Source organism: Pteropus vampyrus, unplaced genomic scaffold, assembly GCF_000151845.1.
Source record: "Pteropus vampyrus isolate Shadow unplaced genomic scaffold, Pvam_2.0 Scaffold404, whole genome shotgun sequence".
NCBI lineage: Eukaryota > Metazoa > Chordata > Mammalia > Chiroptera > Pteropodidae > Pteropus > Pteropus vampyrus.
Window position 1 is genome coordinate 1,208,552 of NW_011889185.1, and position 15,365 is coordinate 1,223,916.

A 15,365-nucleotide genomic window follows, 5' to 3' on the forward strand; every position below is an offset into this window, starting at 1 on the left:
TTGTAGAGAACAAAAAATTGTTGGCTATATATTGTTCTTTTGTAGTTCAACAAGAACTGAAATGAAATCATTCGTATTTGGCAAATCAGCCAAGTTGTAGTACTGTTAGTGAAAATTGCTTGGCCTGCCACATATTCTCATTAGAACTCAAGTTAATTTTATACTTCCTAATTATGTCACTGTTTCATAGTCACTGGATTCTATCTTCAGAAATGCAGTTTTATAAAAGGAACTGATGTGAAGCAAATTCTTAAGTACAGCAGTCATAAACTTAGTTGTTAACTTTCATTTTAAAAGTTCGTATTAATCTTAGTGCCCTGAATTCACTTCTGATCAAGTATTTGAATGAACATACAGAGCAAAAATCATTTTGGATTGGTAATAAGTTGGTAAGAGCACAAGATTGCTAGGTGGCTGTATGACCTTGGGCAAAGTCATATATCTTCTCCGTGCCCATTTTCTCATCTGTTCAAGGGTTTAATAACTATCTACTGTCTAGCATATCTGGTTTTCTTTCAGAATTCATAATGCACTTAAAGGAATCCCAGATGACCGAGACGGGCTGTTTGACACAATCCAGCGCTCTAAGAATCACTATCAAAAAAGAGCATACCAATGTATAAAATGTATGGTAGCTCTCTTTAGCAATTGTCCTGTTGCTTACCAGATTCTGCAGGTGAGGGGTTTTTCTTATAATTTTGTAGAAATCGGAATCAAAATTAAGGATTCTGTTTTTAAAGAATAGAATTGTGAAAATTTGGAGTTGTCATTTTAAGTTAACTTTTAAAAGTATTCTTAAACCTTTTACATCTATAGTTTTATTTTCTTTTGAAGGGCAACGGAGATCTTAAAAGAAAGTGGACCTGGGCAGTGGAATGGCTTGGAGATGAACTTGAAAGACGACCATACACTGGCAATCCTCAATACACTTACAATAATTGGTCTCCTCCAGTGCAAAGCAATGAAACGTCAAATGGTTATTTCTTGGAGAGATCACATAGTGCTAGGATGACACTTGCAAAAGCTTGTGAACTCTGTCCAGAGGAGGTAAAAAAAGCCACCAGTGTGCAGCAAATAGAAATGGAAGAAACCAAAGTAATTCTTTTCTTTATAGGCCAGTGTTTATATATTGATAATGTTGCATTAATTTGTTTATCTGCAGTAAAAGAAAAGTTGTTAGTGGGTTGGTTTTGTAGATTTAAAAAAAAAATTATTTCAAATAGAGAAAAACTTGAATTTGCCTACATAATTCTTTTATCTTTAAATATTTAAAATTAGGAGCCAGATGACCAAGATGCCCCAGATGAGCATGAGTCACCTCCACCTGAAGATGCCCCATTATACCCCCATTCACCTGGATCTCAGTATCAACAGGTAAATAGGGGTCAGTTTGTGTTTTTATTCCCTAGAACCAATTTTTATATTTTATTTATTTATTTTATATTTTATTTAAAGGATGGCTAAATTTTATGTTGTGACTTTAAGGCAATAGAGGGATTAGTTTGATTAGCTTTGGGGGTGTGATCCAAAGAGGAATGGTTGCAGTGGGGTCATGATGCGGCATGTTTGAACTTGCCCCCGTGGTGTTTTCCTGGTCATATAAGTGCCCCTCTTATACTAGTACTGAAAGTCAGTAAAACCGTGATAATTCATGTCAACATAAAATAATAATACATAGTACAAGGATTATGGTCACATTTCCTATTCGGCTAAGTCTGCAAATGGATTCTGAAGACATTAAGATAGGGCAAGGAAGGAAGAATTTCTTGGTTACTTAGCCTAACCAAGTGACAATAGAAATTGTTGGGGGAAAAAAGATAAGGATTTAACAAGAGTTCTATAAAATTTCCTATAAAATCAATAACTAAATAAAATTACGAAGAGACTTTCTAAATAAGAGCTTCTCTTTCTAAAACCCGGATGTGAATAGTTTAGATCTTTTGAGTCAATTCTAGACCCCACCCCAGAGCTTCTAATTCAGTAGGTCTGGGGTGGGATCAGGAAAATATCCATTTTTAACAAGTTCCCAAGTGATGCTGCCACTAGCCTGGGAGCCATACTTTCAAAACAGTTATTTAAGGCATTTTTTCTGATATTTCAGGGTAGAAGTGGAAGCAAGTTGGTTAGAAAATGCATATTCACTATGTTTATTTTCATAATACAAATTACAGAAAATAAACCCTAAAATCTTGGTTTGGCTGGTGGGGATGTATAGAAAAGTAAGGGTTCAGTGGTTTAAAAGATTAAGGAATCAAATCTATAAGGAGAAAAGTTACTTTTTCTCAGCATGTATATTAATCATGACTTGTTAATCCATTAACTTCTTCTACATTGTTTTGTTTTCAATAACATTCTGTGTTATGGGTGATTGCTCATGCAGATCTCATGATCAATCAATCAGGTTTAGCATATGGAAGTTTCAACATGCTTGGAAGACTCAGAATAGATGTAGTCTATCTAGCTCACAAATCATTTTCTGTGGATATTTTTAACCACGAGCAATAAGTGGTTATGATCCCTTATTTGTCAGACTTGGGTCTAAATAATTTTTAGCACTAAAAATCACCTTGGCCAAAGATTTATGCAGACTTGCACTGCTCTTATTTGAGATTTTAGGGTTTGCATTTGGGCTAGCTTTTCTTTCAAACTAATTATCTTTTTTCACTATTAGGCCAAGCATTTTTCTTATTTGTAAATCCCAGAAATAAAAGAAGTGTTTACGTTTTCACAAACTTTGGTCCATGATTTAAGATTAACATGAAAAGTTTTAACGTGCATATCTCTTCTCCCCTCCCAGAATAACCATGTGCACGGACAGCCATATACAGGCCCAGCAGCACATCACATGAACAACCCTCAGAGAACTGGCCAACGAGCACAAGAAAATTATGAAGGCGGCGAAGAAGTATCCCCACCTCAGACGAAGGATCAGTGAAATGCACATAATTGACTGGTTCCATCAAGACTGTGCACCCAGGCCTTACAGTCCAACTTTTTTCTGTCTGGCTAATATTTAAAACTAGAAAAACTATTCCTAATCAACATGGAGTGGAGAGTTTATTCACTGTCTTATCTGCAGAAATTTGCTGTCAATATATAACCCGCCTGCAGTGGAAAGTGTATAGTGTTTTGTAATAAATGGCCTGATGCTAATGTGTAAATGGCAAAGGTGTATATAGTATATTAATGTTTGACTGTTAATTCTTAAGCAAGAAACTTTTTTCTTGATGAGACTCACAGATCTTCAAAAACTACAAAAGTTAATTTTCTTGTTATACCCATTGCACTCTGCAGCCAGTGTTGCCTGCCTCATGGCAGTTGGATCAACTCCTTTACAAAAACAAAAAATAAACCAACAGCAACAAAACAGCCCATCCATGTCAACCACACCAATAGTTTTATGTTAATTCTTTGCCACTGGAGTCAGTTTTATGATGAGCAATGTAAGGCTGGTAACCTTTAAATTATTTGGTTGATGTGGAAAATTGGTGATGTAACATTGTTTCTAGATCTTTTTCATTGCCTTTTTATTCTGATATTAGGTTAATCATTTTGAAGCTATAGTTATGCTGTAACATTTAGCATGGCTTCACACCAGGTTAGTGTAGCCAATGAGGAAAAAATTACCATAATGACAGCAGTTGTCCTAGTGTGACAGCTGTGTTGCTCAGAGCTTTTCCTTCTTACACCTAGAATATAAAATAGAAAACAAGGGGAGAAATGAGACAACAGGCAGTTTTCAGTTAGTTACACGTATGTTGCTTACATCTAATATTTGACAATTCAGTCTTGGGTGGGATAAAGAAACTTAAGTATCAGTAATGGAAATTTTAAAAGATTTAAAACAAGCAAAATTTTCTATGCCAGGATGCTTGGAGCATAATAGAGGACTGTATTTGGTGTGCTAGTTTTGTTTCTTTGGTAGAGCTTATTAGGTGAATCTTCTAAAACTTCTTCTACTGCGTCCCAGGGAAGTGGAAGTCCTCAGAATCCCACAGGACATGGTGCACCACTGCACCAAGATGTATGGCTGAGTTTCTGCTCAGTCACAATTTTACTTGAAAGTAAGAATTGTCCAAGTTCCGTTTCCATTATTCCAAAAGTTTTAACGTTCAAAGCAGTCTTAATTAAAGAAACTACTGGTTAGTTAATAGAATTGAGGTAACAATTTCAGAATAAAGATAAAGAACTCATCAGTCAATACTGTATTTAAAAGAGAATTGGTAACTTGAATGTGTGTGATTTTTTTTTTTTTTTTGGAACCTGTCTAAAAACCAAATACCCTTGCAAACAAGTACAGTCTACCACCCTATTCTATTTAAATATTTTGCCATTTTATTTTAATAGAAATTATTTTGCTGGATTCACAAATAGAATTTGATTTAAGAAGAACTTTTTGTCCTGTGGTGTGTTTGGGGTTTTTTTGGTTACTTTTTTGTCTTTTTTTTTTTTTTTTTTTTTCTGAAGGACTGCATATTACAATTTAATTCTGTGCATAGCATGCCTAGGCATGACGTTGAATTCAGGAGTTGAGTCACATTGAGTTTTCGTGCACAGGAAGATTTGACCTTTGGCCCTTTACAGAAGATTCAGAGAAAACAGGATGTTGACACTGTAAAAGTTTCCTAACATAATCTTGTACTTTTTGTATGTTTTTTATATACATGTATATTTAATGAGCACAAGCTTGGTTGTATTTTTTACAATTCAGTTAGTAGGAAAATGTTTTGTCAAAAAGGCTGTAGTTGGAACCAAACAAAGCAGAAACAAACTTGAGAATTGCATTATTTTGTGATTAAAGGGGGCAGATATTTAAGATAAAGCTTTGGGAATCTTATTTGCAGTACTCTATAGTAAATCTGCCCTTCTAGATTTTCTGTAATATTAGGAAATTTTGACACCAGATAGATCCTGTTTTTTTTTACCTTAAGTATTATATCTGAATTTGTTAAGTTTGGAAGTCGTACACACTGTTTGCAATTCTAATTGGTGATTTTAATTTAAAAGTTCCTCAATTCCAAGCTTCCTTAATAATGAGCAAAATATGTTAACTTCATTTGGACAAGTTGCTATCATTAAATACACCATCTCACTCTCTTAGGTGATTTTTGCATTTCCTGCTCTTTAACAAAAGTGGTATAATGTACTTAATTTAGAAACTTCAATGACTTGATGTTTTTAAAAGGCTGTGAATTTTTCCTCTTGGAGGGAGATCCCACCTTGGTTTCTTACAAGTTCCCTTGTGCCAGGTGAGGGCTTGTGAATCATTTTTCCCTCCATTTAAGGAAGAGTGGTCTGTGTTGTGACCAGGATCAAGGGAAAGTGAACAGAGTTATTTTTGTTTGTTTGTGCAAATTATTTTCTATATTTAACTCTTAAACAAGCGTTAATGTATAACCAGAAATTTTAAGATGCATGTTATTGTAAGAGCAACATAGTGGTGATTTTGAGGTCTTTTTCTGAACATAAATGGCACATTTTAAACTTCAAGTCTTCAAAGTGCCTAAAGATTATTTAATTATCCCTCAACTGATTTCTTGAGCCATATATATATTTCCTACTTTAAATGTTTGTTGCGGAAGCACTAACCTTCCTTTCAAAGAACTACCCCCAGAATTCTAAATGGCATGATTACTTTATAGAAGACAGAAACAATCTGTTAAAGACTGAAGAAGATATTTTCGGTGTTAATCTGTGTGAACAAGAGCTATGCCCTGTTGGATCTAAGTATTTCAGTGCACAACTTGGTTAAAACCATATTGCTGCTGTTTCTAAGCCCTCTCCTCCACCAACCAAATTATCATGTTCAGCATTGTAGAGGCAGAAATAAGAAAATAGTCATTTGGGGTTTTTGTCTTTCGTTGATTTTTCTCTCAATGGTAATTTCCCAACCTTGTGTCTTTCAGCTATTATGTATACAACTTTAGAATTATTAAAGTGTTTTATTTTTTTCATGATTACTTTTTATTAGTGAATGATGAGTATTTCATCCTTGTAGTGATTAAAAAGATGAGCCTTTTTATTTGCATCAAGTTTGTAAACGAAAGCAACTGTCTGTGAATATTCAGATGACTACTCCAGAATAGTTCCTTTCAGTTTTTTCTTAGTATTTTTCCAGCTTATGTTCTCCCATGAACTCTGCTGAATTTTGTGGCTAATTTGGTGGGTATATCCTGCCTTACTTAGATTTATAACTGGATAAGAAAATTGCCTTGTCATTATAAGTGCCCAATTTTGATCTCTAGGTACTACACACATACTGCCGAGCAAGTAGAACGCTTTTCTCCCCTGAGTTTTTGTTACTGAGAAAAACCATTCAGTACTGGTTTCATAGTAGGGCTCAACCAAAAGTGGTCCTGCGTCTATGTGAGTGTTTAGTGTTTGGAAATAAGGTTTTGGGTGTGATGATTCACTACAGAAGTGCTAAATGTATTAAGAACTTGCTGCCGATTGTATTTATGATGATTATTTTACTTTTGCAGAAATGTAGCACTTTTCCTCCAAACTTATAGGTGTAAGAAAAGGGGAAAAGGTACACCATGTTTTAAATTTGCAAATGAGTGAAATTTTTTTATTTTGAAATCCAGATTTCCAAAAGGAAATTTCACCACCCAGATCACACACTTTTCAGCATTTTACAAGCCAAGACTGACTGAAGATTGTCCACAGTTCCTAAGATTTAGCACATATACAAAAATAAAACTTTATAAATTAAATTTTGGTTTTCCCTTTTATTTATTAAAATAATTCTAAATGGAAGGTAAATTAGAGGTGTGATAGTAGAGGAATTCAGCTCTCATTTTGTTTATTCAAAACATATTCACATCTAAGCAGTTCCAAAATCGAATTGTGATCTAATTGCTGACTTAACTTGTAAAATCAAGATTCAGCAAACACTTCGGTATTTCAAGTTTCATTTAAATAACCAAAAACAAGTTATGTTTTGAGGGAAATTCTAGAAGTGAAGATTAAGTTAATTCTACAGCGAATTCCACCTGCTCTGCTTTTTAGTTATCTAAAAAGTAATTTTCGTCATGTTCCAAAGAAATGTGACTTCCAGAGAAACCTGTTCTCTAAAGGACCACTGCTTAAGAGACATCCCAGATTTTACACTTAAAAATAGACTAACATTTAACAAACTAGTATTCTGCAGTTCGGAAAACTCCAGTTGGATTAAAGTGCTTAAATCTGAATTTTAAGTTTTTTAGCTACATGAATACACCTAACTGAAAATTTACATAGCCACCAATTTTGAACATTGTAATTTTCATTTATAGGTAAGTAAAATATAGCTACATTTTTGTCGTATCTACCTAAGCCATCTAAAAAATTTTTTAGCCATATACCTCTAAGTTTAAGAAAAGTTTAAAGTTGGTTACATGAGTTTAAACTCATTCTTCAGGAATGTAAATTCTCAAGGGAAATGTTCTTAAGCCACACAAACTATAAAATTTCAGACCCATTTAAAAATCAGTTGGTTAAAGGCGTTCCACTTAAATAAACAAAACGAATAAGATGAGAATACTGTCATCTGAAAAAGTCATCTTGTGCTCCGTTAACAGAGAATACACTGCATTTCATCAAAGCAAAGATACCTTCTGTTATAAGGTGCACCAGTAAGCAAAATCACTTGACTTTCAGGGATGTGGGGAATCCCATTTGGTGCTAATCCATGTCATGGCAAATTCTTTTTTTTATATATCTTGAAGTAGAATTTTTCATTGTGAGCTTTCTTCACATTGCTTATTTTTTCATTGACCTAGTGGAATATAAAAATACTTTTTATGTGTAGTAACAAAGCTAACCTATTTACAAGTTTATGAGAAAGTTTGATGGAACTGAACCTTTGAGGAGTCAAACTATTAATGGAGTGCTCTCTATATAAGAGGTCCTCTTGAGATCTTTGTCATGGTCTCCAGGTTTTTCTTTTTTTCACGTGCATAACAGTTAACACACCAAGCAGACTTCTGCCCCAGCCTTAGTTTTTGCCCATCAAGTTAGAGAAGAGCATAGCAACTGGCTTCCTTTCTCTTCCCACTACTATTCTTCTCCAAAGGTAGCCTAGTGGGAGCCACCTTGCAAGATAAGAATCGTATTTGTTTTCTATTTGCTTTATTTGTATAGATGTAAAAATATTCCAAATGGGAGCTTTGGACACGAGTTTTTCCATAAGTCCATTGGATTTGCTTGCATGAAGACTAAAAATGTATCCTTACATTGTGGCTGTAAGTCCCCTGCTGTTAGTCCTGTCAAGTTATCTAATTCTTTCCTACCCATTAAAACACTGGCTGCATGGTGAATTCAGAAGTAAAGGTAATTCTGGGTCTTAAATCAGGTGTTTTAGGTAGGATCAGAAAGAAGGAATCATTTGCATCATGAAGGTTCAGAATCTCCCTTTGGACCTGCCTAAATAGTGCCTGAACTGTGGCTGTTAGTAGGAGGAAACGTTTGCAGGCTGCCAAGAAATTAAGTCAACACTTGAGTGTTTATTGCAGATAAGCCTTTGGCAATTCGTTTTCCTAAGGTTTACATTTAGAGTTTATCCCTGACATAGTTCTTGATATAAATTTGTGTGTTCTGTTGGGTGAATAGGGAAACGGCTTTTTTAGGCTGTGTTTAAAATCAGAAATCTAGATGGTTATTGCTTAAATTGGATGAGTACCTTACCTTATGAGAATATTAGTACTAATTAGTTCTTTTCAGCCATCTACTTTCAGAATGTCTTCTTAAGCATTTAGTATAAATCCTTATGCAGATTCCACAAGGTTGTGTTTAAACTATCTTCCTTAGGAAGTCTGACAAGGACTAAAACCATGAATGTAGGTACTAAAGAGTTTTTTCTTTTTTTTTTAATTAAAGGCACTAAAGAGATTTAAAAGGTAAAGCTACTAAGTCAGTTTTAAATACTAACCTCTTAGGTTGTAGTTAGCCTTCTCGATTGCCCCAAGGTTGGAATTTTTTTATTAAAAATCTTGGTTTAGTAATTGTCACTACTAATGTAAGTGCTAGTTAAAATGGCTGTTGGATTATTGTTTAGCACTTACTGACCCAGCATTAGACACTTGAAATAGGCTTCTTAACACAGAGGTTAGCAAATGATAGTCCATTCTTGTAGGGAAAGGAATCCAATATACCAGGGGTCCCCAACCCCTGGGCCGAGGATTGAGGATCAGTACTGGTCCATGGCCTGTTAGGAACTGGGTGCACAGCAGGAGGTGAGCAAGCAAAGCTTCATCTATATCTACAGCCAGTCCCTAGTGCAAGCATCACTGCCTGAGCTCCACTTCAGATCGTCAGGCTTTAGATTCTCTCAGCACCGGTCCCTGGTGCCAAAAGGGTTGGGGACCACTGCAATACACTGTTTTGGAAGGAGTGCAGCCTAAAGAACGTAGTGTTGAAAAAACCTTACCACTCATCATAAGATAGAAATGGCTATAGGATGTCCCTCATTGTGTTTTGTCTCTAGAAAGGCACAGTGCCAAGTAACCAAGAGCAACACATTTTCAGGTGTTTTGAGCACTAATTTATCCATGTGCAATTTACATTTAAGCTTTTAATTGTCATTCCACTATGCCAAATTGTGATAGGCAATAGTCTTTACAAAATTAGTTTAAGGCTAAAAAGGAATCATAACATAGGGAAGCCAGTTTAACTCTAGAATGTTAACATTTAAATGCTTTCTTTAAAGTCAAGAATGAACTGAAAAGGCTAGAACAAAGGAAGATATAATGTCATACCTGCATCTTTCACTAAATACTGAAGTTTGGTATGTATTAGATGGATTTAAAAGCAGTTGTTGAAACTTGACCTTCTAAATTTGGCTAGTAAATGGGAGTGGGGGGAAGTCAAGGTTTGCTTTCATGTTCTGAATTTGTTTACAGATGTCTATATCAAATCTGAAATGCAGTGTTACATTTTCTTTCTAGATTAAAAGGAAATCTAGCTGCCCAAAATATCCCATATTTTAAATTTTGCTATATATCCAGTGCAGTAGTTCTTTGCCATGTGTTTAGTGCAAGCTCCCATAGAGAAACAGCTCTCGTGATGAATTTGATATAGAATTACATTCCGAAAACTGATAGACACCCTTTACTTTTTCTTAGCTCTGCTTTGAAAATAAGTACATTGAAAAATTATACTGACGTTTCCGATAGCTCAGACAAGGGGTTTCTTGTAGCCACTACTTGGAATGAGAAGAAAAAATGCTACCATGCTCTTCAAGAAACATCCATGGAAAAACAAGTGTTGGTGAGGATGTAGAGAAAAAGGGACCCTCATACATTGTTGGTGGGATTGCAAACTGGTACAGCCACTATGGAAAACAGTATGGTGGTTTCTCAAAAAATTAAAAATGGATATACCTTTTGACCCAGCAATTGCACTTCTGGGTATTTATCCAAAGAAAACCAAAACAATAATTCGTAAAGATCTATACACTCCAATATTCATGGCAGCGCAATTTACAATAGCCCAGATATGGAAGCAACCTAAATGCCCGTTAACAGATGATTGGATAAAGAAATTATGGTTCATATATACAATGCAATATTACTCAGCCATTAAAAAAATGAAATCCTACCATTTGCAACGACATGGATGGACCTAGAGGTTATTACGCTGAGTGAAATAAGTCAGACAGAGAAAGATAAATACCATATGATTTCACATATGCGGAATCTAAGGAACAAAAAGAACAAACTAATCAAAAACAGACTCACAAATATAGTGGACAATTTGGTGATAGACGGAGGGGAGGGGGTTTGGGGGGCTGGGAGAATAGGGTGAGGGGTTAAAGAAGTACAAATTAGTAGTTGATAGTGGGTCATGGGGATGGGGAGCACGGCAGAGGGAATGCAGTTAGCATTAATATGGCTGGGTGGAGGGCCAGGGGAAGGAGGGAGCAATTGGGAGGATCGTTCTATGAACTATATAGATGTCTAACCAATGTACTGTATACTTAAAACTAATTTAAATAAATTTTTTTTAAAAATCCATGGGGAAAAAAAAAATGACAACTCAGATTTTCAAGTGACAGCAGGGTGTACAAGCACACCAATCCATGTGGTTTCCTCAGCACCTTTAAAGTATGGATGTCACAGGCCCCAGTAGTGACCAATAAAACACAACAGAAGAGGTGGACCCGTGAGCTCTGTGTTCTTGCCCAGTCAGATAGCAATGCCTAGAACTAATAACTAATAAAGCAGTCTTACTTTGTGTATGGTTCTTCATTTCAATCCACTATGAATGTTTCTCCATTAAAAATTAAAGAACTTGTTTATTCATGTTAAACCCTACTACGGTCATTTTGATTAAATATGCATCTCCTTATAAAGCTATCTGAAATATGAATTTAGACCACACATTGGTGGCCTCAGTGCAGGAATTTTTCTCATCTGCATTTCATTCTGTTCTTTGCTAAAATGAGTTTATCAGAAGTTAATATTGCCAGAACAATCATTCAGGAATAATAAATACTGCAAACATAGGTGCTGAAGAAATAAATGTAAAGGAGGTGGGGTGGTTATCAGAACTGAAGCACAAGGTCTACGATGACATACCCTTCTCATTTAAATTCTTTTGACAATGCCTTAAGTTGTATTCTGTCCCAGTTGCTCTCTTCATTTGAATGTGGGAGACTGGGTCCCATCTTTGTCTCTGGAAAGTTCTGACCTCTGATCACCAAGTGCGTAGTCATGAATCATTTACAAATTATGTATACTTGGTCAGAGAATTTATGTATACTTGCTAGTGTCAGGCATGTCCTTGTTGGGGGTTTTCAGATGTACGCGTGTCTTTTTATAAGAAAAGCCAACTTTCACATAGAATACAACTTTCATGTTTAAAGAAAAGCAACAAATATAATCTCTCAGCTTAGAATTAAAATTGGAAAATTGATAAATTTAGGACTGCCTGTAAATAAAATCTTACGTTGAGCCTGGTTACCTGAATAGGTCGATACAAAACAGCCCACAATGATTTGTTCGTATTGTTGGCTTTTTAGTAGCTTGCTTCTATTTACTTTTTTCTTTAATATCTTAATCAGATTTTGAACATATATGCATTGAAGGAATATTTTGTCCAATTTTGGCCACTTTTCTTTGTATTTGTTTGAATTGATTTTCATTGAAAATGATTGAACTCTGCTGTTCCAAGCTCCTGTAGACTTGAACTTGCTTTCCTTTTCTAATGTTATAAAGTCAAAGAACCAGCAAGGGCTGCAGTGTCCCATAAGAAAGACCTAGAGTCAGACAAAAAGATCAGGGACACATCTCACAGGTAAGTATCAGCAGGTATAGCAGGCTCTGCTATAACAAACCTGTCCATATCAACGAAGCCATTAACAAGTCATAGAATAAGAGAGCTTTACACTGAAAAGAGGGGAATCTTCTCAATTTTGGCCATTTACTAAAGTGTATGTATAATACTGTTAGACATGTGACAGGTGACCCAGGAATACCCGATGATTTTCGGCTAAATTGGGTCAAGAACCCGCCCACCCTCAAGCAAGCTTCACTGGCACACTCATTCTGAATATAATCCTGAAAGCTGGGACTCAAGGGCCCTTTTCAACCTGAAAATTCTTATCTATTATAGGATCCATCTTAAATTTTAAAAGAAGAACAATATAGCCCAGTCTTAGCTGTCATGATGAAAACAAACCATAAAACATGCTTGATAGAAAGCCATAGATGGTCATAAAATTTTACTAGTTTTTATTAATTAGTTTTAGCTACTTGGTACAAGCTGCTGTCAAGTAGCAAAGAGAACTTTTTAATTTCACTTTGTTGTTTTGCCACTCATCATTTAATCAAGCATGGGGGTAATGATAAAAAGTAATAAGCAAGAATGAAGTGAGGAACTTCAAGTGTGCAACTGGAATATCGGTCCCAAGGAGTGACTTTGTGTACATGTGAATGTAAGTACATGTATAGTGGCCTTAAACTCATTACCTTAAAAATATAAAAAATCATGGACATGAGAGAAGAAACTTAAAGCTAAAAATGAGGACAATTAGAAGAAAATATTGTGTACAATTCTATAATATCCAATCCTACTGCAAAAAAAGATGCTACTGTCCAGTCAGACTGTCCTAAGGCAGAATTAAAGCTCCAGATCGTCTGAGAAGGAAATTCCACTTATATTGAAATGCCATGTGCAGATTGTGTTGTAACCTAAGCTTTTAAAGTTAAAAACTTTAGCTTTAAAACTATATGAGGATTCTAGTCTATATGTTGTCAAATGAATTTTGACCCAGTTTTCACACACAGAGACTTTAAAAAGAGACCTTCTTGTTCTTGTTATAATAACAATTTATGCTACATTAAAAGGATTGAATCTCTGCATGGACAGATACACTGCTAGGTTTTTTGTTTTTAAATGTGTGAGTTAACACAGTTTTGGGCATTGTACAGGGTGAATTATAAGTAAATACAGAGTGACTTTTGCAAGGTATTATAAGTAAATACAGAGTGACTTTTGAAAGGTAGTGGAGCTTCAAAAGTGGTCCAAAGGCTGGCTCTGGACTGGATGAATGAGGAACATCTGGGGAGCTTTTTAAAAAACCCAAATTCTTGGTCCCACTCCTAGAAAATGAGTATAGATGTGGCATGCCCAGGAATCTAACTTTTTTTTTTTTTTAAGTTCTACATGTAACTGTAGTCAGGTTTGAAAACCATTTCCATCATGCACTGTTGTTCTTTAAAAGGGAGTAGGGGGTTGCCAAACTTTAAAACTATAGAGAAGTATACAGACAAATGTAACACCCATGTACCTATTACCCAGAAATGGCATATTTGCTTCAAGTATATTTTCATTAAAAGAAATCAGGTATTACAATAAAGTACTCATGTCCCTTGTCCTCAATCCCATTTCCTTCCTCTGCTTCAGAAACCACCACGGTGCTGATTCAGCGTGTATCCTTCAGGCACAGTCTGTAATGACACCCAACTTTGCCAACAGATGGCCATTTCAAGATGCCACAGCAACCCTAGGGTGGGAATTTCGCAGGGAAAACTGGAAGTCATGTTTCTCCCGAGAAGGACCAGGAAGATCTTATATAAAGAATTCCAGAAAAAGATTTGGTAAATTCAGGAACATCAATAGTGCATCGTGTAAGCAAAACCAGCACAGCGTACTAGGCCAGGGATCCCTAACCCCAGGGCCACAGACTGGAATTGGGCCGCACAGCAGGAGGTGAATGGTGGGAGAGCAAGTGAAGCTTCATCTGTATTTGCAGCTGCCTTGCATCATCGCCTCAGCTCCACCTCAGATCGTCAGGCATTAGATTCTCATAGGAGTACCAGTCCCTGGTGCCAAAAAGGTTGGGGACCGCTGTTCTAGGCAAAGGTCTCAAGGTCTAGAGGAACTGATGGTGTTTCTCCAGAAGTGGTAATGGGATTCTGGATTAGAAATGATGTTCTCCACAGATGTGGGGTATAATGTGACTGCCTTTCACCATTTGTGGAAATAAGATTTCTAGTCATCCGTTTTTTCTCGCCTGTGGTTTGAGTCCCTTGAGCAAGAAGAGGATTGGTTTTTGTGTCTGTCTGATTTTCCTTTTAGAAAAGGAAAGTACTGACACCCAGTTTTGCAACTAAGGAGTTTTGATTCTGCCCAAGAAAATAAGAAAATTCCTCTAGGTTTATGCCTGCATTCCCAGCAGCCCAACTTTGCAATGTTCCCTGATCAAATAATGACAAATGAAATAGCACGTTAAGCCATCTGGTCGAGTTGGTGCATTTTGCCTCTGGTATTTATAAACCTGCTTCAGTAAAAATCAAAAACAAAGCCCAGAGTTTAACACGAAGCATGGTTGGGTGAGCAGCCAAAGGCAATTTTTATCTCAGAAGGAAATACAACTTAATTTATTTTTATCCAAAATGTTTTGGTAATGTGTGGTTTGCTTTAGATCAACAAACAAACTCAGCATACTCAATATTGCTGAGACATCTCTCTTTTTTGAATAAAAGCAAGGAAAATGTGGGGGAGTCACAACTTTGGCTCAGTGTTTTTGTTTAAATTTGGCTTTGTTGCTGAAATTTGCAATAAGAATCTTCTGGAATATCAGCTTAACTAGTTCCCCAAAGTGATTCTTGGTAATGCTTGGGGGATGATTTTCACGGATGGCAGTTAGCTTTATTTTTTATTTGCTTTGGAAAATTCCAATGGAAACGTTTTCCTATTTATTTGCTAAATGATATCGCAAGATAGTATTATATTTATTTGGTCTTTTCTATAGAACAGGATTACTTGAAAAGACTGGATTGTTCGGTTCTCAGCAGGCAGTAAGACAGCCCTCATCTTCATAACCCTATGAGGTAGGTGAAACATCCTCATCTTATACATAAAGAAATTTCAGCTCAAAG

The 15,365-nt window shown here is 35.9% G+C and overlaps 1 protein-coding gene across 6 annotated transcripts in view; it reads left to right on the forward strand.

Moving 5' to 3' along the window:
• The window catches only part of USP9X (ubiquitin specific peptidase 9, X-linked), a 117,945-nt gene extending 113,556 nt beyond the window's left edge, over positions 1–4,389 (forward strand). For 4 of the 6 annotated variants that reach the window (XM_023523715.1, XM_023523714.1, XM_023523716.1 and 1 more), the window contains 4 exons: positions 520–676; positions 835–1,095; positions 1,279–1,374; positions 2,798–4,389. In XM_023523715.1, coding sequence (XP_023379483.1) covers positions 520–676; positions 835–1,095; positions 1,279–1,374; positions 2,798–2,935 — 652 coding nt within the window. In that variant the 3' untranslated portion in view covers positions 2,936–4,389. The remainder of the gene's footprint in view (positions 1–519; positions 677–834; positions 1,096–1,278; positions 1,375–2,797) is intronic. The other 2 variants (XM_011380753.2, XM_011380755.2) reach the window with 1 other exon arrangement.
• Positions 4,390–15,365: the final 10,976 nt, after the last annotated feature.